This window comes from Chenopodium album, chromosome 12 (genome assembly GCF_948465745.1).
Source record: "Chenopodium album chromosome 12, dcCheAlbu1.1, whole genome shotgun sequence".
Classification (NCBI taxonomy): Eukaryota; Viridiplantae; Streptophyta; class Magnoliopsida; order Caryophyllales; family Amaranthaceae; genus Chenopodium; species Chenopodium album.
The window spans coordinates 15,948,608-15,968,189 of record NC_137845.1 but is presented as its reverse complement, the minus strand read 5'-3'; the positions used below and the strand labels follow the sequence as shown (position 1 = coordinate 15,968,189).

Below are 19,582 nucleotides of genomic sequence, written 5' to 3'. Positions count from 1 at the left end.
TAGAAGGGTTTTGGAGTGAAGCCTCCCTTCTCTCTCGTGTCTTTTTCAGTGTCTGGCTTGTTTTCTCTATGATTTCGTGGCTTTAAATAGGCTAAGAGATAATTGGGAATCTTTCAAAGATAAGGAAAGTAATTAGATAAAATTGTGAAAAATATATCTCTTCCATATCTTAACCAATTGATAAGATCTTCTTTTCATTCATATTTATCTTTTCCAACAGCTGTAGATCTTGTGAATTATTCCCCAAGATTTCCCAAATTCGTGGATTCAATGAACCTAGACGAACAAAACGTGCCCAACAAGCTGTTTTCATCTCCGTCAGTTTCTCAAGTTCCTCGGCAGGAACTTCCAATTGTGCTCCGCATTGACTCCTTCATTTGGTTGATCTTTTTACCTTCTAAAACCACTCAATAACCTATCAAAACACACAAATGAGAAATAAGCCACAAAATATCAAAAACCTAAATAAAAACACTAAAATGCTAAAGGAACTTATCCAAAATCTAAGGAACATATATATAAAATAGTGTCAGAAATGACACTCATCAGGTACCCTGTTAAAATTCCTAGAACCGGAACCGGAACCGTAACCTATTGCAACAGGTTTTCCAAAATTCCAGTTTCGATTCAAGGTGCCCTGTCTTGTAATATACTTACTAACTTTTTGCAGATTTTTTTTAATAAAACTGGTTGATCACTAATTTATAATATTTACAACTCGCAAATAAAACAAACTAATGGTAGTTGTCTAACAAATTTAATACATATATTTATAATTGTAATTTATTATTTAAAAATTAAGTTAGAATTGGTGTATAATTTGAAATTATGTGATACTTTTATCAAGTTACAAGGTACCCTACAGGTTCCGGTTCCAAAAAATTGAGAACCTAAACCGGAACCTATTACAACAGGTTCTCCATTTTGCTACCCGGAACAGATTTCGGTTCCGATTCAGGATACCCTGATTTTTTGCTCACCCCTGGCAATAATGAAATATAGAAAAGCTTTAATGATTTGGAGAGAGAAGTGCTAGATTTGGGCCAAATAACAAGTTTGGGTAATGTTAAAATTTGAATTTGCATTGGGTTGAAATCCAGCCCTTAAAGAATTATACCCATTTTTTATCAAAATTTTAAATTCCATCCCAAAGCCAATCATTTTAAATTCTTACTTTTTTTTAGGAAAATTTTTAAATTACCACCCAAAAATGTATCAATTTTCGAAATAACCACGCGTTTAATTTTTTTATTTTTTTATTTTACCACCTATTAAATTATATAACTACTCAGATTACCACCCATTTCAAAATTTCGGCTGGAATTCTCTTTAGTGGGCCCCACCTACGTTATTTCAATGATAATAACTTTTTTTCCATTTAACCTTTGAGAAAAATAAAAAAAATTGAGTGTTATTAAAGAGAATTTCCCAAAAGTAAAACAAAATTTAAAAAATAACGATAAGTGATAGAGCTTGGATACGTGCTCTCTTCGTGACCTTGGTGTTAAGGGGAATATTTTCACTTGGGAAAGGGGCAATACTTTGGAGACGTTTGTTAGGGAGAGATTGGACATATTTCTTGCTGATGAGGAATAGTGTCTATTATTTCCGAATTATGAAGTGACTAATATGCCGATTTTCAAGATTAATTCGGATCATGCTCCCATAATTATGTCTTCTGTGAAAAAGAGTCCGGACTCATATAGTGGAAATGCTTTCAAGTTCGAATTGTTGTGGCTCTCCAATGAAAATTCTAGGTCGGTGATTGCGAAGGGATGGAGTGAGGGTGCGGGTTTGAGTATTATGCAGAGGCTGGCGGTTTGTAGTGGGGAGTTAGCATCATGGGCTGCCCTTACTTTCAGAGTTGCGAAAAAAGAATTAAAACCGTGGAGAAGAAAATTCGTGAACTAAAGAAGGGCCCTATGGATGGTGGGAAGCTCGAAAGGTGTAACGAGTTGGTAGTGGAACTTGAATCGTTACATAAGTTGGAAATGTCCTATTGGCATGCCAGAGCTCCTGCAAATGAGCTTAGAGATAGGGACAAAAATACAAAATACCTTCATCATAAGGCAAGCGAAAGAAAATCTCAAAACAGAATTGCTGGGTTACGAGGTGATGATGGGGTATGGTTTGAGCAGAGAGTTGATTTGGAGCGCCTTATATCAGCTTATTTCGAGAATCTTTTTGCTACAAGCTCTCCGACGGGTTTCATGGATGCATTGGAAGGGATAAATTGTGTTGTTACGTAGGATATGAATGCGGTGCTGGATTGTGAGCCGACAGATGAGGAGATTAAATCTGCACTTTTTCAGATGCACCCGAACAAGGCTCCAGGTCCCGATTGTATGAATGCTTTATTTTTTCAGAAATTTTGGCATATTGTTTTCCCTGATATTATTGCTTTTGTGAAGAGTTGGTGGAGAGATTATGTGGACTTGAGGGATATGAATAAAACTTGTATTGTTCTTATCCCAAAATGTACGTCTCCGTCACAGATTTCGGAATTTAGGCCGATTAGCTGTTGTAATGTGATATATAAAATTGTTTTGAAAACAATGGCTAATAAATTGAAGGGGTTTCTAGACAGGTGCATTTATACCAGGACGCCTCATCTCTGATAACGCACTTGTAGCATTTGAAAATTTTCATTCTATGAAGCGTGGAGGGGAAGGTAAGGAGGGTAACATTGCGATGAAGTTGGACATGAGTAAGGCCTATGATCGGGTGGAATTGGTGTTTTTGCAAAAGGTGATGGATAGAATGGGTTTCTAGAGTGCTTGGATTGGAAGAATCATGAGTTGTTTGCGGAGTGTAAATTTTGCTTGGGTTAAGTGAATCCTGCTAGGGGGCTCCGACAGGGGGATCCTATATCTCCGTATCTATTTTTGTTGTGTGCTGATGTATTCTCTACTATGCTTAGGAAGGCGGCTAGAGATAATCGTATCCATGGTGCTAGAATCTGTAAGGGTGTGCCTCGGGTGTCACATTTGTTTTTTGCTGATGACAGTATACTTTTTGTTAGGGAAAACATTCAAGAATGCTCGGTATACCTAATATTATTAGCCAATATGAGAGAGCTTCGGGCCAAAAAGTCAATCTCAATAAAACTGAAGTTGCTTTTAGTAAAAAAGTGTGCACTAACCGACGGAATGAAATTATTGATACTTTTGGGGTTCGTGAAGTTGCTAGACATGAGAAGTACCTTGGGTTACCGACAATCATTGGGAGTTCTAAGAGGGCAATTTTTGCGGGAGTTAAGGAGAGAATCTGGAACAAGTTGCAGGGGTGGAAGGAGAAACTGTTGTCACAACCGGGGAAGGAAGTCTTGATCAAAGCAGTAACTCAGGCTATCACGACTTATATGATGTATATTTTTAAAATTCCATATGGAATCATTGATGACATTCATATATTACTAGCTCAATTTTGGTGGGGTTCTACGGAGGAGGCAAGGAAATTACATTGGCAAAAATGGGAGGAATTGTGCAAACCGAAAAATCAAAGTGGTATGGGGTTCCGTGACTTGCGTGTTTTTAGTCAAGAATTGTTGGCAAAACAATGTTGGAGACTCCATCACAACCATGGTACACTTCTATACTCTATTTTGAAAGCAAAATATTTTAAGAATTGTGATGTGCTAGAGGCGAACAGAGGACATGACCTGAGCTACACATGGAGAAGCATGTGGGGCGCCAAATCACTCCTTTTGGAGGGGTTGAAGTGGCGAGTGGGGAATGGATGTGATATTTCAGTTTGGGACAATGCATGGTTGCCGAGGAACTCTGATGTATGTGTGCCTACTCCGCTACCCCATAGTAATCTGGAATTGAGAGTATCGGATTTAATCGATCATGTTAGTCGATCATGGCGTGTGGATGTGCTTCAGGATAATTTTTCTGCTGCTGATCAGGCTGCAATCTTATTACTTCCATTGTCTTACTGTTCTCCAAGGGATGTGATGTATTGGTGGCCTTAAAAAAATGGTGAATTCAATGTTCAATCGGCTTATTGACTTGGCAAACAAGGTCCTTCAATGTCGAATCCTTCTGATGATATTTGGAAGATTATATGGAGCATGAAAGGACCCCCTAAGCTAGCTCACTTCTTGTGGAGAGCTAGCAAAGGCATCTTGGCTATGCGTGAAAGACTCCACTATCTACATTTAATTAATGATAAAACTTGTGCGATTTGTGGGTTGGGAGAGGAGTCAATTATCCATGCTACTTTTGAGTGTATGGCAGCGAAGGAAATATGGGCAGCAAGCAGTTTTAATTCTGTGATTTCGCAGGCTCCATCTTCTGACTTTGGGACGAGACTGGCATGGCTAGCATCAAATGTGTCAAGTGGGGAATTGAGAGCAATGGCCACTCTAATGGGGGCAGCTTAGTGGTGTTGCAATAAGGCTATCTTTGAGAATGAAAATCTTTGTGCTGTTAGTGTGGCATCTAATTTGTCAAGATCAGTATGTGAATATGGTGAATATGCTACAAGAGTGTTTATGGGGAAAAATAATCAGAGCGTTACCTCAGTGAGTTCTTGGCAGCGTCCAATTGAAGGTGTGACTAAAATAAATTGTGATGCATATATTGGAAGGATGACTGGTTTGGGTGTGGTGCTGCGCAATGATGAGGGGCAAGTGTTGGTAGCTGCTATGCGGCGGGAGCAAGCTGGCTGGTCACCGGAGCTAGCGGAAGCGGCTGCGTGCAGATTCGGGCTCCAAGTTGCTCTTATGCTAGGGTATTCTAATGTGCAGTTGGAAAGCGATGTGTCGAACATTGTTCAAGGAATCAAAAAGAAGGCAGGAGGTTTTAATCCCTTATGTATGATTTTAGATGATATCTATAATACCCCGTATTTTGATATGTATTTTTCTAATTAATTATTATTTCCTAAAAAGGGTATTTTAGTAATTTATTTTACTATTTGAATTTTGGAGCCAAAATGATATTTGAATTTTGGCGCCAAAAATATTTTAAAACTTAATTATTATTTTGGATTTTGGATAAGATTTATTATCCATTTATTTTATTTAAAAACCTGATTATTTATATATATATTTCGGATATTTTAATTAAACAAAATTATATTTTATTATTTAATTAAAAGAGCCGAATTTCCTAAATAATTAAGTAGGAATTTTTGGATTTTCTTGGTAAAGAAAATCTGATTTTCTTAGTGAAATTAAATAGTGAATAATTGGTATTTTCCTAATTAATTATTTTATACAAAATATATTATTTACGCAATCATTTTTCATCCTTAAAATCCAGCAAATATTTCCCTAAAACTATAAGTGGAGGTCCGAAAATGTGATCATAGATATGCTCAATATTTTCGGCCACCATATGCTAATTTTGGGTTAATTATTTTGTTAGTTTTGTATTTTAATTATTTTCCTCAAATTCTTTATTTCCTTAATTTCTATTTCCATCTCTTAAAGATTTGATCATTTTATTTTCCTACATTATATCTTCCTTGATTATTCTCCAAGTAATCTCTTTTTCCATATTATATTTCATGACAACATACCTTCCTTAAATTAATTATTCTTAGTCACCTTAATATTAAACTTTCCATAATTCTTTAACTCTTTTCTCCAAGTAATTTCCTTAATTCTTTTTACCATAATTCTTTCTACATTCTCCTACCATAATTCTTTCATTCATGAGCCTATAAATACCCCCTTCATACCTCTCATATTCTTCACACCAAAACTCAATTCTCTTCTTCTCTCTTATTCTTCTTTTCCCTAAACCTTTTCATACTTTTCTTCTCCTCTTTTCATACAAATATTATCCCGTATACCTTTGAAGCCAGTTTTCGGGCACTTTTGGTCAGTTTTTGGGGTTTTGATGTTTCACGGAAGATTGTTTCTATCGGAAAATCCTTGAGGTTAGGCTTAAGAATCACCCAATTCGGTGTTATATTGAAGGAGTTATGGCCTCTGCAAGTTCTGCCTATTCTTTCCAACGAAAATTCAGTTCTCTTTAATCATATTCTTTTATCTTTTTCATGTTTAGTTTTCTAAAATACAAATACCTATTTCAAAGCTACAACTTTATATTAAAGTATTATTTTAAAAGAGTTTTATAGTCCATGCACATTAGATTTGAATTTATGTTGTAATAACCTTATGGTTACCTTATTTGCAAGGTGTATTCGTGATTGAACTTTGAAAGTGCGAAGTGTTGATTGATATTCGGAATCAAGGTACGTTTAGGTGGCTAGATCCTTTCGAAAGTGATTGATTTGAATAGCATGTTTCATATGATTTTATTAGTGATTGAATTGAATTGATTTGAGTTATGATTTATGAAATAAAGTATGGTTGGAGGAATTGATTTTAATATTTTTTTTAATAAAAGGATTTATTTTAAATATCATGTTTTGAATGGTTTGAAATTATTTATTATGTTCAAAGGAATTTGGATTTTTTAAAAGTATGTTGGATTTATTAAAGAGTTTTTAAAAAAGGGTTTTTGAAAGCTTGATTGAGTTAAATACAAAAGGAGTTTTGATTTAAACTATAATAAAGGTTGATTTTATTCAAAGAGGAATTTCATGAGAATTATTGAATTATTATTATAAAAGCTTTAAAAGCATGATTATTATATTAACCCCACTATGCGGATTCATTGAAGACTATGGACTTTGTATGACCTAGTCTTTCTCTTAGAATAGCCTTGAAATAGTAGGAGACTAGATTGAGGGGTGTGCACACTTAGAGATGAAATTGGGTTTTTGGAAAGAATTGATTTTAATAATCACTATTATTGAATTATTGAGTTATTGGTAATATTTTTGAGTATCTTGAGATCATTAGTTTTTAAAAAAAGAGAAATTGGTTTTATAAATCATTTCTATTGACTTATTGAGTTATTGGAATTATTTTGAGATTATTGAGGATTGGTTTTGAATCATGAGTTTTGGAATTATTGGATTAATCATTGAAATTGGTTTTAAAAGCATGTTTGCAAATGAATTGAGTTTACATTATCTTGCACTTATCGTACTTAGCATATTTTGCTAATCTGTATTTCCTATTTGTTTTGGTTCGCCCTGTTTATCGTAATGGTAAGCAGTATTGACTATTTTCAGGTGGAGTCATGAATGAGCATATGGGAGTCCTGGGATTGGCTTCACCTAGTTTAGGAATGTTGGTCTCGTCTTTATTTTAAGTACTCATAATAATGTTACTATTTTTATAAGTATTAATAAAAGAAAGTTGAGTTTTCCGCTGCAAGTTATGTTATTGAGTTAAGTATTTGAGTAGCCGTGCGTAATCACGTGGCGGTAATACTCCTAAGTCTATCTCTACGATATAATTATACTAGTATTTTCGTAGAGGGAGATTTGGGGGTGTTACAATATCTGTTCTCTCTCTCAATATTTTGCTAGTTGTTATGTTTCTCATGTTAAGCGTACGGGTAATACTCTAGCCCACAATATTGCTCGGTGGGACTCAAGAGGTTGTAATGAATTTGTCTGTTTTGGCCCGTTTCCGCAAAGTCTCTTAACTTTAGCAGAAATCATCCTCCTTTAATGAAATTTTCCCGCAGGTATTTCCTCAAAAAAAATAAATAAAAAATAAATAAAAAATAAATCTTGGGCACTAAGGAATTTAAGTAAGGAAAACTTGGAAAAAAATCAATCGAGAAAGAAATTGGAATTGGGTTTTTACAATTAAGTTGTTAGGACTAGAGCTGTCAATTCGGGTAAATGGGTCGGGTAAGAGTGGATCGGGTCAATTTGGGTTAATGCCGTAGCCTATGTGGGTTAGGTTCGGGTTGGGTCATGCTTGAGTCGGGTCACGTCGGGTCATACATCTTATCGGGGTTGGGTCGGGTTTAGGTCAGGTTAATAACAGGTCGGGTTATATTTGGGTCGGGTGAATAATAGGTCAGGTTTAATTCGGGTCTTCACCGGTTAAAATGGGTTAGGGTAATTCTCGGGTTCGGTTCAAGTCAATAATTTGCGGGTTAGAATTAGGTCAGGTCATTTCCATGTCGGGTCATTCTCGGGTTCAAGTCGGGTTCGGTTCAAGTCAATAATTTGTGGGTTAGAATCAAGTCGGGTCATTTCCAAGTCGAGTCATTCTCGGGTTTAAGTCGGGTTCGGTTCAAGTCAATAATTTGCGGGTTGCAATCAGGTCGGGTAATTTCCAAGTCGGGTCATGTTCAAGTCTTAAATCTGGGGCTAAACTCTAACTAACTATAAATAGATAATTATCATTTTTATCAAGCTAATTCCTTTGACTATACAACAATATATATGGCAACATACTAGGGAACTATAGCCTATAATTTAGGAAGATAATTATCTCCTTTAACCATACAACAAATATATACTATATTTAACTCTTAAATTTGGGGATGATGCTTATTTCTTTTGCTAGCCTGGACTGACTTGGTCTTCCTAGACAAAATGTTTTGATCAATAATAATAAAGGTGGTCTAAATTGAATTTAAGGTGATTTGAAATCGGGTCAGAAACAACTTGGGTTGAATTTAGGTTAAGTCAATAACAAGTCGTGTTGATTTCGGGTCGGGTTAGTAACAGATCGGGTTGAATTTTGAGTCGTGTTAGTAATAGGTCGGGTAAAATTCAGGTCGGGTCAATAACAAGTCGGGTTGAATTTGGGTCGGGTCAATAACAAGTCGGTTTGATTTCGGGTCGGGTTTGTAACAGGTCGGGTTGAATTTCGAGTCGGGTTAGTAATAGGTCGGGTTAAATTCGGGTTGGGTTAGTAACAGGTCGGGTTAAATTCAGGTTTTGACGGGTTAAAACGGGTTTGGGTCAATTTCGATTCAGGTCGGGTTCGGTTTAGGTCAATAATTTACGGGTTACATTCGGGTCGGGTAATCAGGTCGGTTCATGTTCGGGTTCGGGTCTCAAATACTCGGGTCAACTCGGGTCTAAGGTTGGTTTCAGGTCGGGTCAAGTCGAGTTCGGGTCACCATTTTTCCGAGTTCAGACGGGTCGGTTAATAATCGGGTTCGGGTCGGGTCAGATTTTGACAGCTCTAGTTAATAATTAGCTAATAATTTTTTTATTATTTTTTAATTTTTTTTTTTTGGTAAAATATGAATACAATCCTATTAAATACTATTTCCGTCTCATAATACTTAGAACGTTGGGGTGGATACATGTTTTAAGAAAAGTACAAATGAATTTAAAATATTTTTTTATTGTATAAAAGATTATCTTTTGTATTTTTATATTGTAAGAAAATAATAAAGTGGGGTGGAAGTAGGGTAAGTGAGGAGAGAGAAAATGTAGGGAAATATTTTTTTATTAATGGTCTCATTCCATTTTTAGTAACATGTCAAGTACTGTGAGACGGACAAAAATGAAAATTGTGTCAAGTATTAAGGGACGAAGGGAGTAGTACCTTACATAGTCAAAATGGGACTATAAAAAAGAAATGAAAGAAGTATTCAGTATTAAGAACATAGACAAGTATTTTGGGACAAGGGGAGTTACTTAGTTTGATAGTTTCAACTTAAACCTTTACAAAGTAGTTGATGATCTTTTGTCATAAGCATCTAATCCATTATCCGTCCCTAGATGTTGCAGATAGCCAGAAACTGGTTAATTTTATATAGCAAAGCATTTGGATTTGCTCACTTTTGTACTTTGCTCTAGTTAATGAAAATAGGTTTCCTTGTGTAGGAGGGTTAACTAATAAATATCCCACATAAAAAATTGTTGAATAAGGCCTACAGCTATAAATACAACAATTCTGAAATAATTTTCCAATATCAGAATTGAGAAGTTAACGAAATACAGCAAACAAATTAACAAAAATAATCGAGCAAGAGAGAGAGGGGGGGTGGTGGATTTTGGAGTTACGAGTAGAATACCCAGCTGGAAAGCCAAGGGTTGGGCAAGATACCTTCGTTGCTAGGAAGATTGAGCGGAGTTGGAGATGGACTTGGTATAAATGTCTTGACAAGTATCCATGTGGGAACTACAAGGTAGCTTTTTTTGTTGGCAATAAGGAACTATCCAACCCAGAGTGTAAGTTCTATGTAGAAATCTATTCTGTGCAGTGGTGGTTTCTCCACCAAGAGATCATCAGAACTACGGTCTTTCAAATTAGTGAGGACACCCCAGTCAATGCTACCTTCCACCAAGAACTACACTGTACGGGACTCGGCCAACCTCAAGTGCGGATCAAATTCAGACGGATCAAGGATTCCGGAGGAGGGCTAGCACACAATAAACGAAAGGCTAAATATTCTAATATATATATATATATATATATATATATATATATATATATAAAGGGGAGTTTTTCCCAGAGATTTTAGAGAGCCATGTAGGATTTTGTTATTTTAAAAAAAAAAAATAGAGTGCCACATAGGATGAAAACTATTCAATTATTAAATTATAAAAGTCAAGATGAAATAAAATAATAAAATGAAAAATTAAAATTATCATACTAATCTAATGATTTATCTAATTACTTCAAATAAAATATGTAGTATAATCTATGATTAAACACAAAAAATAAATTGATCCTACGTGTATATTAATGTTTATCATAATATTAAAAAACTTAAAAAAATTTGCACCAAAAAAAAAAAAAAAAGAATCTTAAAAAATTAATCCTTTTGAAAATTATTAATTCTATCCTACCATTATCTTTCTATGGTTCAAAGAACTATACAAATGCATTTTTTTTTTTTTTGAAAAATATATAAATGCATATTTTGAAACCTCCATAAATTGTTTATTTTTTTATTTTTATTTTTATAACTTCAAAAAATTAATCCTTTAAAAAAAATTCCTTATCATTATTCTTTAGACCGTTAGGAATTTTTAATGGTTACAATTTTAATAATGATAAAATTTAAGTTAGGAAAAAGATATGAATTGTTTTAATTAGCTTATGATTTGTTATTCTTATAAATAGGCATTAATTTAATTCACACACCACTAAAAAATCACACAATACTTCATACAAAGCAATTTAGGATTTTATATTGTGGTTTATTTAGGATTTTATATTGTGGTTTAAGAAAATGTACGTCTAATTCCTTAAATTCAATTTTTTTTTTTCAAATTGTAGTTACGGGTAATATTATTTTAACACCTTTTTTTCATTGCATTGTTTTCTTAGGTCTACTTCGTCGCTTCGATAACTTAATTCTTCCAAAGTTGATTGGAAAATTAAAGTACGCGTATCAAGGCTTTTTGATGTTTTGAACTTTCGGAAACATAATAGTTTGATTAGTTTGGACATGATTTTAATTGACGAAGAGTTATGCCTTTAACTTTATTTTTTTAATTTGATCATACTTTTCGATCTAAATTCATTGAATAATATATAATATTTTTTAAAAAATTTATTGTGTAACTTACAATATTATTTTAACTTATAATATTTTTTGCATATGTAGGGTGATTATGTACATGCTTCAATCAAAGAAAAATTTGTCCAACAATTTCGTTACACAATTCGATATTTTTCTGTTGTACCTAACAAGAATGAATATCGTGTTGTGAGCGATAACAAGATAATGATACAATTTTTTCAAAATACAATTGTCAAGGGCGTTGCAGATAATAATAAAATTCCGTTGCATAGATTAGATTTTGTTCAATTGCAACATTTAGATAAGTTCCGTAGTAATACAACACTCCCCGGCATATATTTTACATATTTTCAATTTTTATTTTAAAAAATATTCTATAGTGTTATCATTTGTTTAACTAATTTTTTTAATTTTTTATTTATTTTTTATTTTTTCGTATATCACTCTGTCCTACAAGATGTGGTTGGCATGGTTGTAAACGAAGTTGGAGATTCAATTGAAATAGAAGATAAATGGTAATAATTATTTTAATATATTTGTATAAATTATTATTATCAATTACGATAAACTAAGATTTATATTTGATTAATTTTATATTTATTACTAAATTATTTGTATTTTGATATCATGGTTAGGGGACAACGAATCCAATTAAAGATTTGTGATAATGTATTTCCTGATTATTCAAGACAAAAAGACCTACTTGCTGATTCTACTAAGCCTTTTGGTATAGTTGTTACATCAACAATGGTCAAATATTTTAATGGTAAGTATCATATATTAGTCATTATAATAACCTTTTTGTTAACCACCCTACAACGAATAACCTAATTTGCCATTGTCATTTTGTTTACAGGAAAAATTAATCTAAATACTTCTGCATCAACCAAAATTTATATTGATCTTCAAATTTCTAAGGTTGATGAATTGAAATCTTTATGGAGGTATGTTATTTCAATAATTTTAATTTTTATACTATTCTTTCTACATAAATATATCTCTTATATATGATCATTATAATGCAGTGAGAAGTTAGATAAGGCTACCATTGGAAAACATGAAATTCAGAGTATCAAGATTGGACTCGAAGAAATCAAATCTAAAAAAGTTGATATTTTAACGCTTATGAATCATGTACAAAAAACTTTAGAAAAGGTATTTTAATACATCACTTTATTATTCCTTCAAAAAAAAAAAAAACATCATTTTATTATACTTAATACAAAATATATGATAAATCTTAAATTCAAACCTATTTTTTTTTTAAAAAATCATATAGGATTTGATCTTTTATTGCATGGCTAAAGTGGATGCAATTATGAGTGAAAATAGTTGGTATTATATCTCATGCCCAGCATGTCAAAAACGCATCACTCCAAGAAAAACAGATTTTGGTGCATTCTTTGTGAAAAGCAAATTGAAAGGCCCATCCCAAGGTTTGTTTCAAATATCGATTCAACGAAAAAGGATCATGATTCATCCGACCAAATCACATCAAAGAAGATAAAGGTATATATTTTTTAGAATATATATAATTCATTTAAATATTTCTTACTAATTCTAATTTTATCTCATAGATTATTTAATAGTAACTAATATTAACACTTAATTTGTATACTTTGTGTATGATGCAGGTTTAGTTTTATGAATCAAGGATTCTCTCGAAACATAATAAAACTCCATGTTCAAGAAATAGAAATTTAGATGATAGTAACAAATAATACTAATGTTAGCTTTTTAATTTTTTATAATTATGTAACAACTTTCGAGATTCTAGATGATAGTTTTTCTTTTATATATGTTTTATTATTAACATCAAATCATATACTTAATACTTTTGTTTACCTTATTTTTGAATTGTTATATCAATTTTAATATTATTAAATACCCTTGATTTACTTATTTATAATTGCTTTTAATACAAATAGCTATTCCACACAGATTTACGTGTGCTAATAACTTGTCTTCCATTTGACAAGTTCTGAGATCAAAGCTTAATAATAAATACTCCTACGCAAAGATAACCAAGTTTACACATTTATCATCCAGAATAACAATATATAAAACAAATAGAAGTAACATTCTTCAATATGTAGCGTCTTTCATGCCCACATAGAATTATTCAATTATGAAAAGCAATAAAGTCAAGATCATGGGTGTCATTTATAAATAAAATTATCATTAATTATTTCGTTTAAAAGAAAAAAATAGGTAAAAAGAGATTTTTAGCATGCAGTGGGGTGGTGGAATTACAATATGGCAATACATAATTTTTTTTACCACGTGATTTCTACCCCACCATTATCTTTCTATGGTGCAAAGAATAAAGAACTAAACAAACGCATATTTTGAAACCTCCATAAATTGTTTTTTTAATTATTTTTTATTTTATTTTTAACAAAAAGATTAAAACAACAGTAATAATAACTCTAACAACAGTTTATCATAAGCTAAGTTAATTATAAACATACTTATTTATATTTTTTATAACATAAACTTATTGAATATAAGATAAAGTTTAGAAATTTACAAAGTTAGTCTTTATCCTTTTAATTTTGTTATGATAAATTCTACATACTTATTTATATTTTTATTATCATAATCTTATTGAATATAAGATAAACTTGAGAAATTTACAAAGTTAGTCTTCATCCTTTTAATTTTGTTATGATAAATTCTACAATTTGAGATAAGACTTTGATATTTCCACTTGCGTATATGAATTCATATAGCTAATAAGGTAATTTGGAATTTTTACTTCTTTATATTTTTAAATAAGCAAAACTTTGATACACAAAATACAAAACTTGCAACTTATTTACAAGAAACTCACAATGAACCCAGAAATCAACAAAATAGTTTGTCAAAGAGAAAGAAGAAAAAGGAGACGGATGATAATCAATGAAAAAAGACAACAAAGACGATTGGAAACAACATCAATTAACTTGCAATTTAATCACGGGACCTCCACAATGAACCAAGAAATTAATAGGAAAGATCCAGAAATCGACAAAAAAGATTTGCAAAGAGAAAGAAGAAAACGGAGACGGATGATAATCAATGAAAAAAGACAACGAAGACGGTTGGAAACAACATCAGGTTTTTCATCTAAAATCTAGCTAATTTCTAAACGTACGCATTGAACCAATCAAACAAATTTAATCAAGTATATGGAATTTTACATTAAAAGCAATAACATAATTAATATGCTACTAAATAAGAATCAAATACTCTCTACATATGCACTTGATTATAAATAGATTAGCAGAACATCACTACCTCAATTTAGGTCCACTATAAGGGTTAAGTAGCACCTTAGACTGTTGACACACAAAAAGTTTAGAGATTGCCATTGTGTCAGGCCAAGCATATCAGACGAACTCAAGGACTTGATTAGAGTTGTTCTTTAAGATACTAACTATCATCGATATATGCAATTGAACATCCTGCGAGGCAGACCAGCTTATACATCCTGGTTAGGAACAGGGACTGAACTGATAGTGACTTAGAGTTTAATCACTTTAATCTCTCCAAATTGTTTTTCCAAGCTAATCCAGTGCTCAACAGGCTGCTCCACGACCTTGAATCCATTGATCCCAGAAGGTAACTGTGTAAAGAAACATGAGAAAATCCATACAACAACAGAGAATATAAGGTGGTTGTGAAGTGTAAAAATGACTAATAAAAATGACTTAATTACTTTGAGGAAGCGATGCACAGTCAAACAAAAATTATTTGGTTTCAATAATGTGAGAAATAAAATGAAAGTTAACATAATAGGACAAAATAAGAGAGAAATATGACACAATAGTAGAAGAAAAGAATTGTTTCTGTATGCCAAACAATAGCAAAACTTATTGTGTGTATCAATACTTTTAATATCTATCTTAGCAATTAGACTATGCATGATACTTATTTAACATTTTTGCAGACTAGAAAAACTTATAATCTAATTTAATTTGCAAGATATCTGATTGTTTTTAACATGCAGGAACTAAAAACGAGAATAAGAAATACGTGAGTTTAGGACCACCTGAGTATGAATGCCTAGATTGTAAAGCACTAATGTGGTATGAAGAGAGGGTAAAGAAAGAGAGTAGCAAGAATTGCCCAACCTTTAACATGTGTTGTCGAGAAGGGAAAATACAATTGCCAAAATTAAAAGAACCTCCAAAGCTCTTAGCAAACTTACTAAATTACAAGGGAGATAGAAGCACTACAATGTTTAGACAGCTTATTCATCCTTACAATTCATGTTTTGCCTTCACTTCAATGGGGGCTAAGATCGATGCTTCAATAAACTCAACTCCAGGGCCGTATGTTTTCAGAGTAAGCGGCCAGAATTATCACCGCATAGGATCGCTGCTCCCTAATGATGACAAACAACCATCATTTGCTCAACTATATATATACGATGGAGCTGCTCTAGAGATCAATATGAGAACAAATGTTGTCTGCAAAAATGACAATAGCCCGGAATTAGATTCAAATTTACTTTCCAAATTGAAAATCATGCTAGACAAAGTGAACCCTCTAGCTCAAATCTTTCGTAAGGCACAAGAAAGAATAAAACAAATGACAGGAGAAAATTGGATCATCAAGCTATTAGGAACAAGGGACAACAAAAATAAGGTATACAATGCACCAACGTCATCTGAGATAGCCGCTCTAATAGTCGGAGATATTGGACACAACACTTGTGGAAGGGATAATAATTGAGCACAAATATGAAGGATTACAAAGAATCAGTGAACTGCATCCAAGTTTCATGGCTCTACAATACCCTCTACTTTTCCCATATGATGAAGATAGCTATCATCTTGGGATATTTTACAACAATAAAAAAGGATCCGAAAAAGGCAAAAGAGAGTGTGTAACAATGAGAGTGTATTATGCATATAGGCTGCAAACTAGAAAAACAGAAGCACAAACTCTAATTCGAGGAGGTCGACTATCCTCACAATTTATAGTTGACTGCCAATGCACAATCGAAGAAGAAAGGTTGTCATATATCTGAAACCACCAGCCACAACTTAGGTGTGAAATTTACAATAACCTTAGAGATGCAATGGTGAATGGAGATACAACCGGGGCCGGAGTGGGGAAAAGAATAATCCTGCCCGCATCATTCACGGGAGGCCCAAGATATATGTATCAAAACTACCAAGATGCAATGGCAATTTGTAGATAGTATGGTAGCCCATATTTGTTTATAACATTCACTGCAAACCCAAAATGGCCTGAAGTAGAAGAAATGATGAATCACATAGAAGGACAAAAGGACAAAAGGCAAAAGATCACCCCGATATCATGGCAAGAGTTTTTAAGCTCAAGTTGAAGCAACTAATGAAGTGTCTGAAGGAAGACCACTACTTTGGACCTGATGTGGCAGGTACATAATTAATGTTAAAAAAAACCATACAGAATATATATATATATCGAAATCTGTTGTTGATTATTTTATAACTACATTACATTAGTTTGACAATACATTTTTTTTTTTATCAAAATAGATGTCTGCACAATTGAGTTCCAAAAGAGGGGTTTGCCACATGCCGATATACTTCTATGGCTACAGCAAGACAGAGCACACATAACGCCACAGTACATAGATAACATCATTCAAGCATAAATCCCCGACAAAGAAACAAATCCAGATTTGTTTGAGACTGTATCTCGTTACATGGTTCATGGCCCTTGCGGTAATGCAAATCCAAATTGTGCATGCATGATAGATACGAAATGCAGCAAAAATTTCCCAAAATCATTTAATCAAGAGACTACTATCGACAGTAATGGTCAGCCCATATATAGAAGGAGGGAGAACGAGAGGTAACTACACATGATTGGTTTTTAATACTATTTAAAGCTATAATAATAATACATTAATGAAAATAGGACAAGTAAAAGTGGAAAAAGAATTAAAAGTGAATAGACTTACAATATACAGTGTAAATTACCAACTTGTAAAAAGAATATATATATATATATATATATATATATATATATATATATATATATATATATATATATATATATATATATTATTGATTAGTGTCCTAATCAGCTTATATACCAAAGATCAAATTTACCTCTGAAAAAATGTCATCTGAAAGTTCAGCTATGCTAATGACATCTGTCATGCCTAAAATTTGCACAAGCATAGAGGGCTTTGTTTCAGCAGCTGAAGTACCATCCTTGACACCTGTAACTTAATAAGTAAATCTATCTAATATACGAAATTTAAGCAATTCATCAACAAACCATGGCTTAGAGTCATGCCTTAATAATATAAAAGCTTTATATATAGCTTGACATCAACAGGAAAATAAACAACTCAAGCATTCATACATTATATGAAACTAATATTATCAGAATTTATAGCAGCTAAGCAGCTTTTCGAGTCTTCTGGAGTCTTTTTCTTAGACTGACCTGTATTATCAGAGGTCAAAATTTTTAGACTTTTAGGGACAAAATAACCATTTTCATCATGATTGGTTTTTATTTTTATTTAAAGCAATAAGATTTATACATGCTTATATACCAACATACATGACTGATGCTTATACAAATACAAATTATTGAAAACAGGTTTATAAAAAAGGTGATCATCTCATGGACAATCGGTCAATAGTGCCCTACAATGCAGGACTGTTAATGATGTTTAATTAGGGATGTCAACGGGGCGGGGCGGGGCGGGTTTTGGCATTTCCATCCCCATCCCCGCCTCCCATTTTCATCCCCATCCCCACCCCCATCCCCGCAGCGGGTCTGGAAACTTTCCCCATCCCCGCCCCGGCGGGTCTAACTTCAAAACCACCCCCGCCCCATCCCCATGTGGATATCCATCCCCGTTTTAGCCCCACATAATCCCCGCCCCATACCCACCAAATCCCCACCTGAAATCCACCACAAATAATATATTTAAATCAATTCCAAAAAAAAAAAAAAAAAAAAAAAATTCTATACTACAGCAGCGTACAACTCAAATACAAAGAATGCAGTACATACTTCACATATTGAAAAAAAAAAATAACAGTAACTCAAATTGTCCAAAGTCCAAAATTAAAAATACTACAAGTTTACAAATATTAAAATACATAATAAGAAATCCATTATTCGGTGCAAACTCCACTTGTTCCGGAATCGATATCCCATGTTTCAAATTCTTCCTCTAATTCACCCACTAATTTGGCATACTCATCATTCCTGAATTCTCCACAATCTGCAAATACAACAATGTGACTTAATTAAAAAATAATAATAATAATAATAATAATAATAATAATAATAATAATAATAATAATAATAATAATAATAATAATAATAGTAATAGTAGTAATTAAATAAAATGTTATTTTAGCTATCTACCTTTAAGAGTAGCCCATATCCAATTTTGAGTACACATTAAAGCTTCGACTGCTTCCGGTAAAAGCCGACTACGATAAGGATTAAGAACCCGACCACTTGTGCTAAATGCGGACTCCGATGCAACAGTAGAAACAGGAATGCTCAATATATCTCGTGCTATTTGCTGAAGAATGGGATATGTGCCTCCATTTGTCTTCCACCAATTAAGAATATCAAAATCTTGGACTAGAGGCACATTAGCAGCATCTAAATACTTATCCAATTCAGAAATTTCATTACTTGGATCCTTATCTTGTTGCAAAAATTCTGCAAATTCTTGCATAAAGGCCTCTTCATTGGCTTTGCTACTACTACCCAAATCAAAAGGTTGTTGGCTACTACTACCTTGAGTTTTACCGATCTTAGAGCCATATTCTTCAACCAATCTTCGTAGAAGATCACTAATTCTACCAACCTCAATTTCAAAGTCATGCTCATCAAAAATTTTTGCAAAATAAAACCGAATAAGAGCCATTTTGTATCTAGGATCTAGTATTGTTGCCACTCCCATTAAACCATTCACATTAGCCCAATATTTGTTATATTTCAGCAACATAATGTCAGCCATTTTCCTTACATAATCATGAGGAGATAAAAGCCAACCAGAAATAGCAATTCTCAAAGCACAAATTTTAGGAAAATAAAGATTGGCAGTGGGGTAATTTGTTCCTGAAAAGTTAAGGGTAGTTTTACTAAACACTTCTAAATGTTCACATATTTTCTCAACTTTTTCCCAATCTTCAGGTGTCGGTGGATTCTTATATAAATTATTTCTTGCACTTAAAACAACAAACACTTCTCTATAACAAATAGCAATAGAAAGCATTTCATAAGTAGAATTCCACCGAGTT

General features: G+C 32.9%; 1 protein-coding gene and 1 long non-coding RNA gene across 2 annotated transcripts; one reads left to right on the top strand and one right to left on the bottom strand.

Moving 5' to 3' along the window:
* The first annotated feature begins 2,252 nt into the window (after positions 1–2,252).
* Positions 2,253–3,976, top strand: LOC145570977 (uncharacterized). Its single transcript, XM_081630090.1, has 3 exons — positions 2,253–2,478; positions 2,588–2,748; positions 3,023–3,976. Exons 1-3 carry the CDS (start codon positions 2,253–2,255, stop codon positions 3,974–3,976), a joined length of 1,341 nt encoding a protein of 446 aa, XP_081486216.1.
* A 10,395-nt stretch (positions 3,977–14,371) lies between these two features.
* Positions 14,372–16,387, bottom strand: LOC145570415 (uncharacterized). The gene is made up of 3 exons (XR_014096458.1): positions 16,283–16,387; positions 15,514–15,690; positions 14,372–14,928 (listed from the first exon to the last, which is right to left on the bottom strand). It is a non-coding gene; the product is annotated as an uncharacterized LOC145570415 (long non-coding RNA).
* Between the last annotated feature and the right edge of the window lie 3,195 nt (positions 16,388–19,582).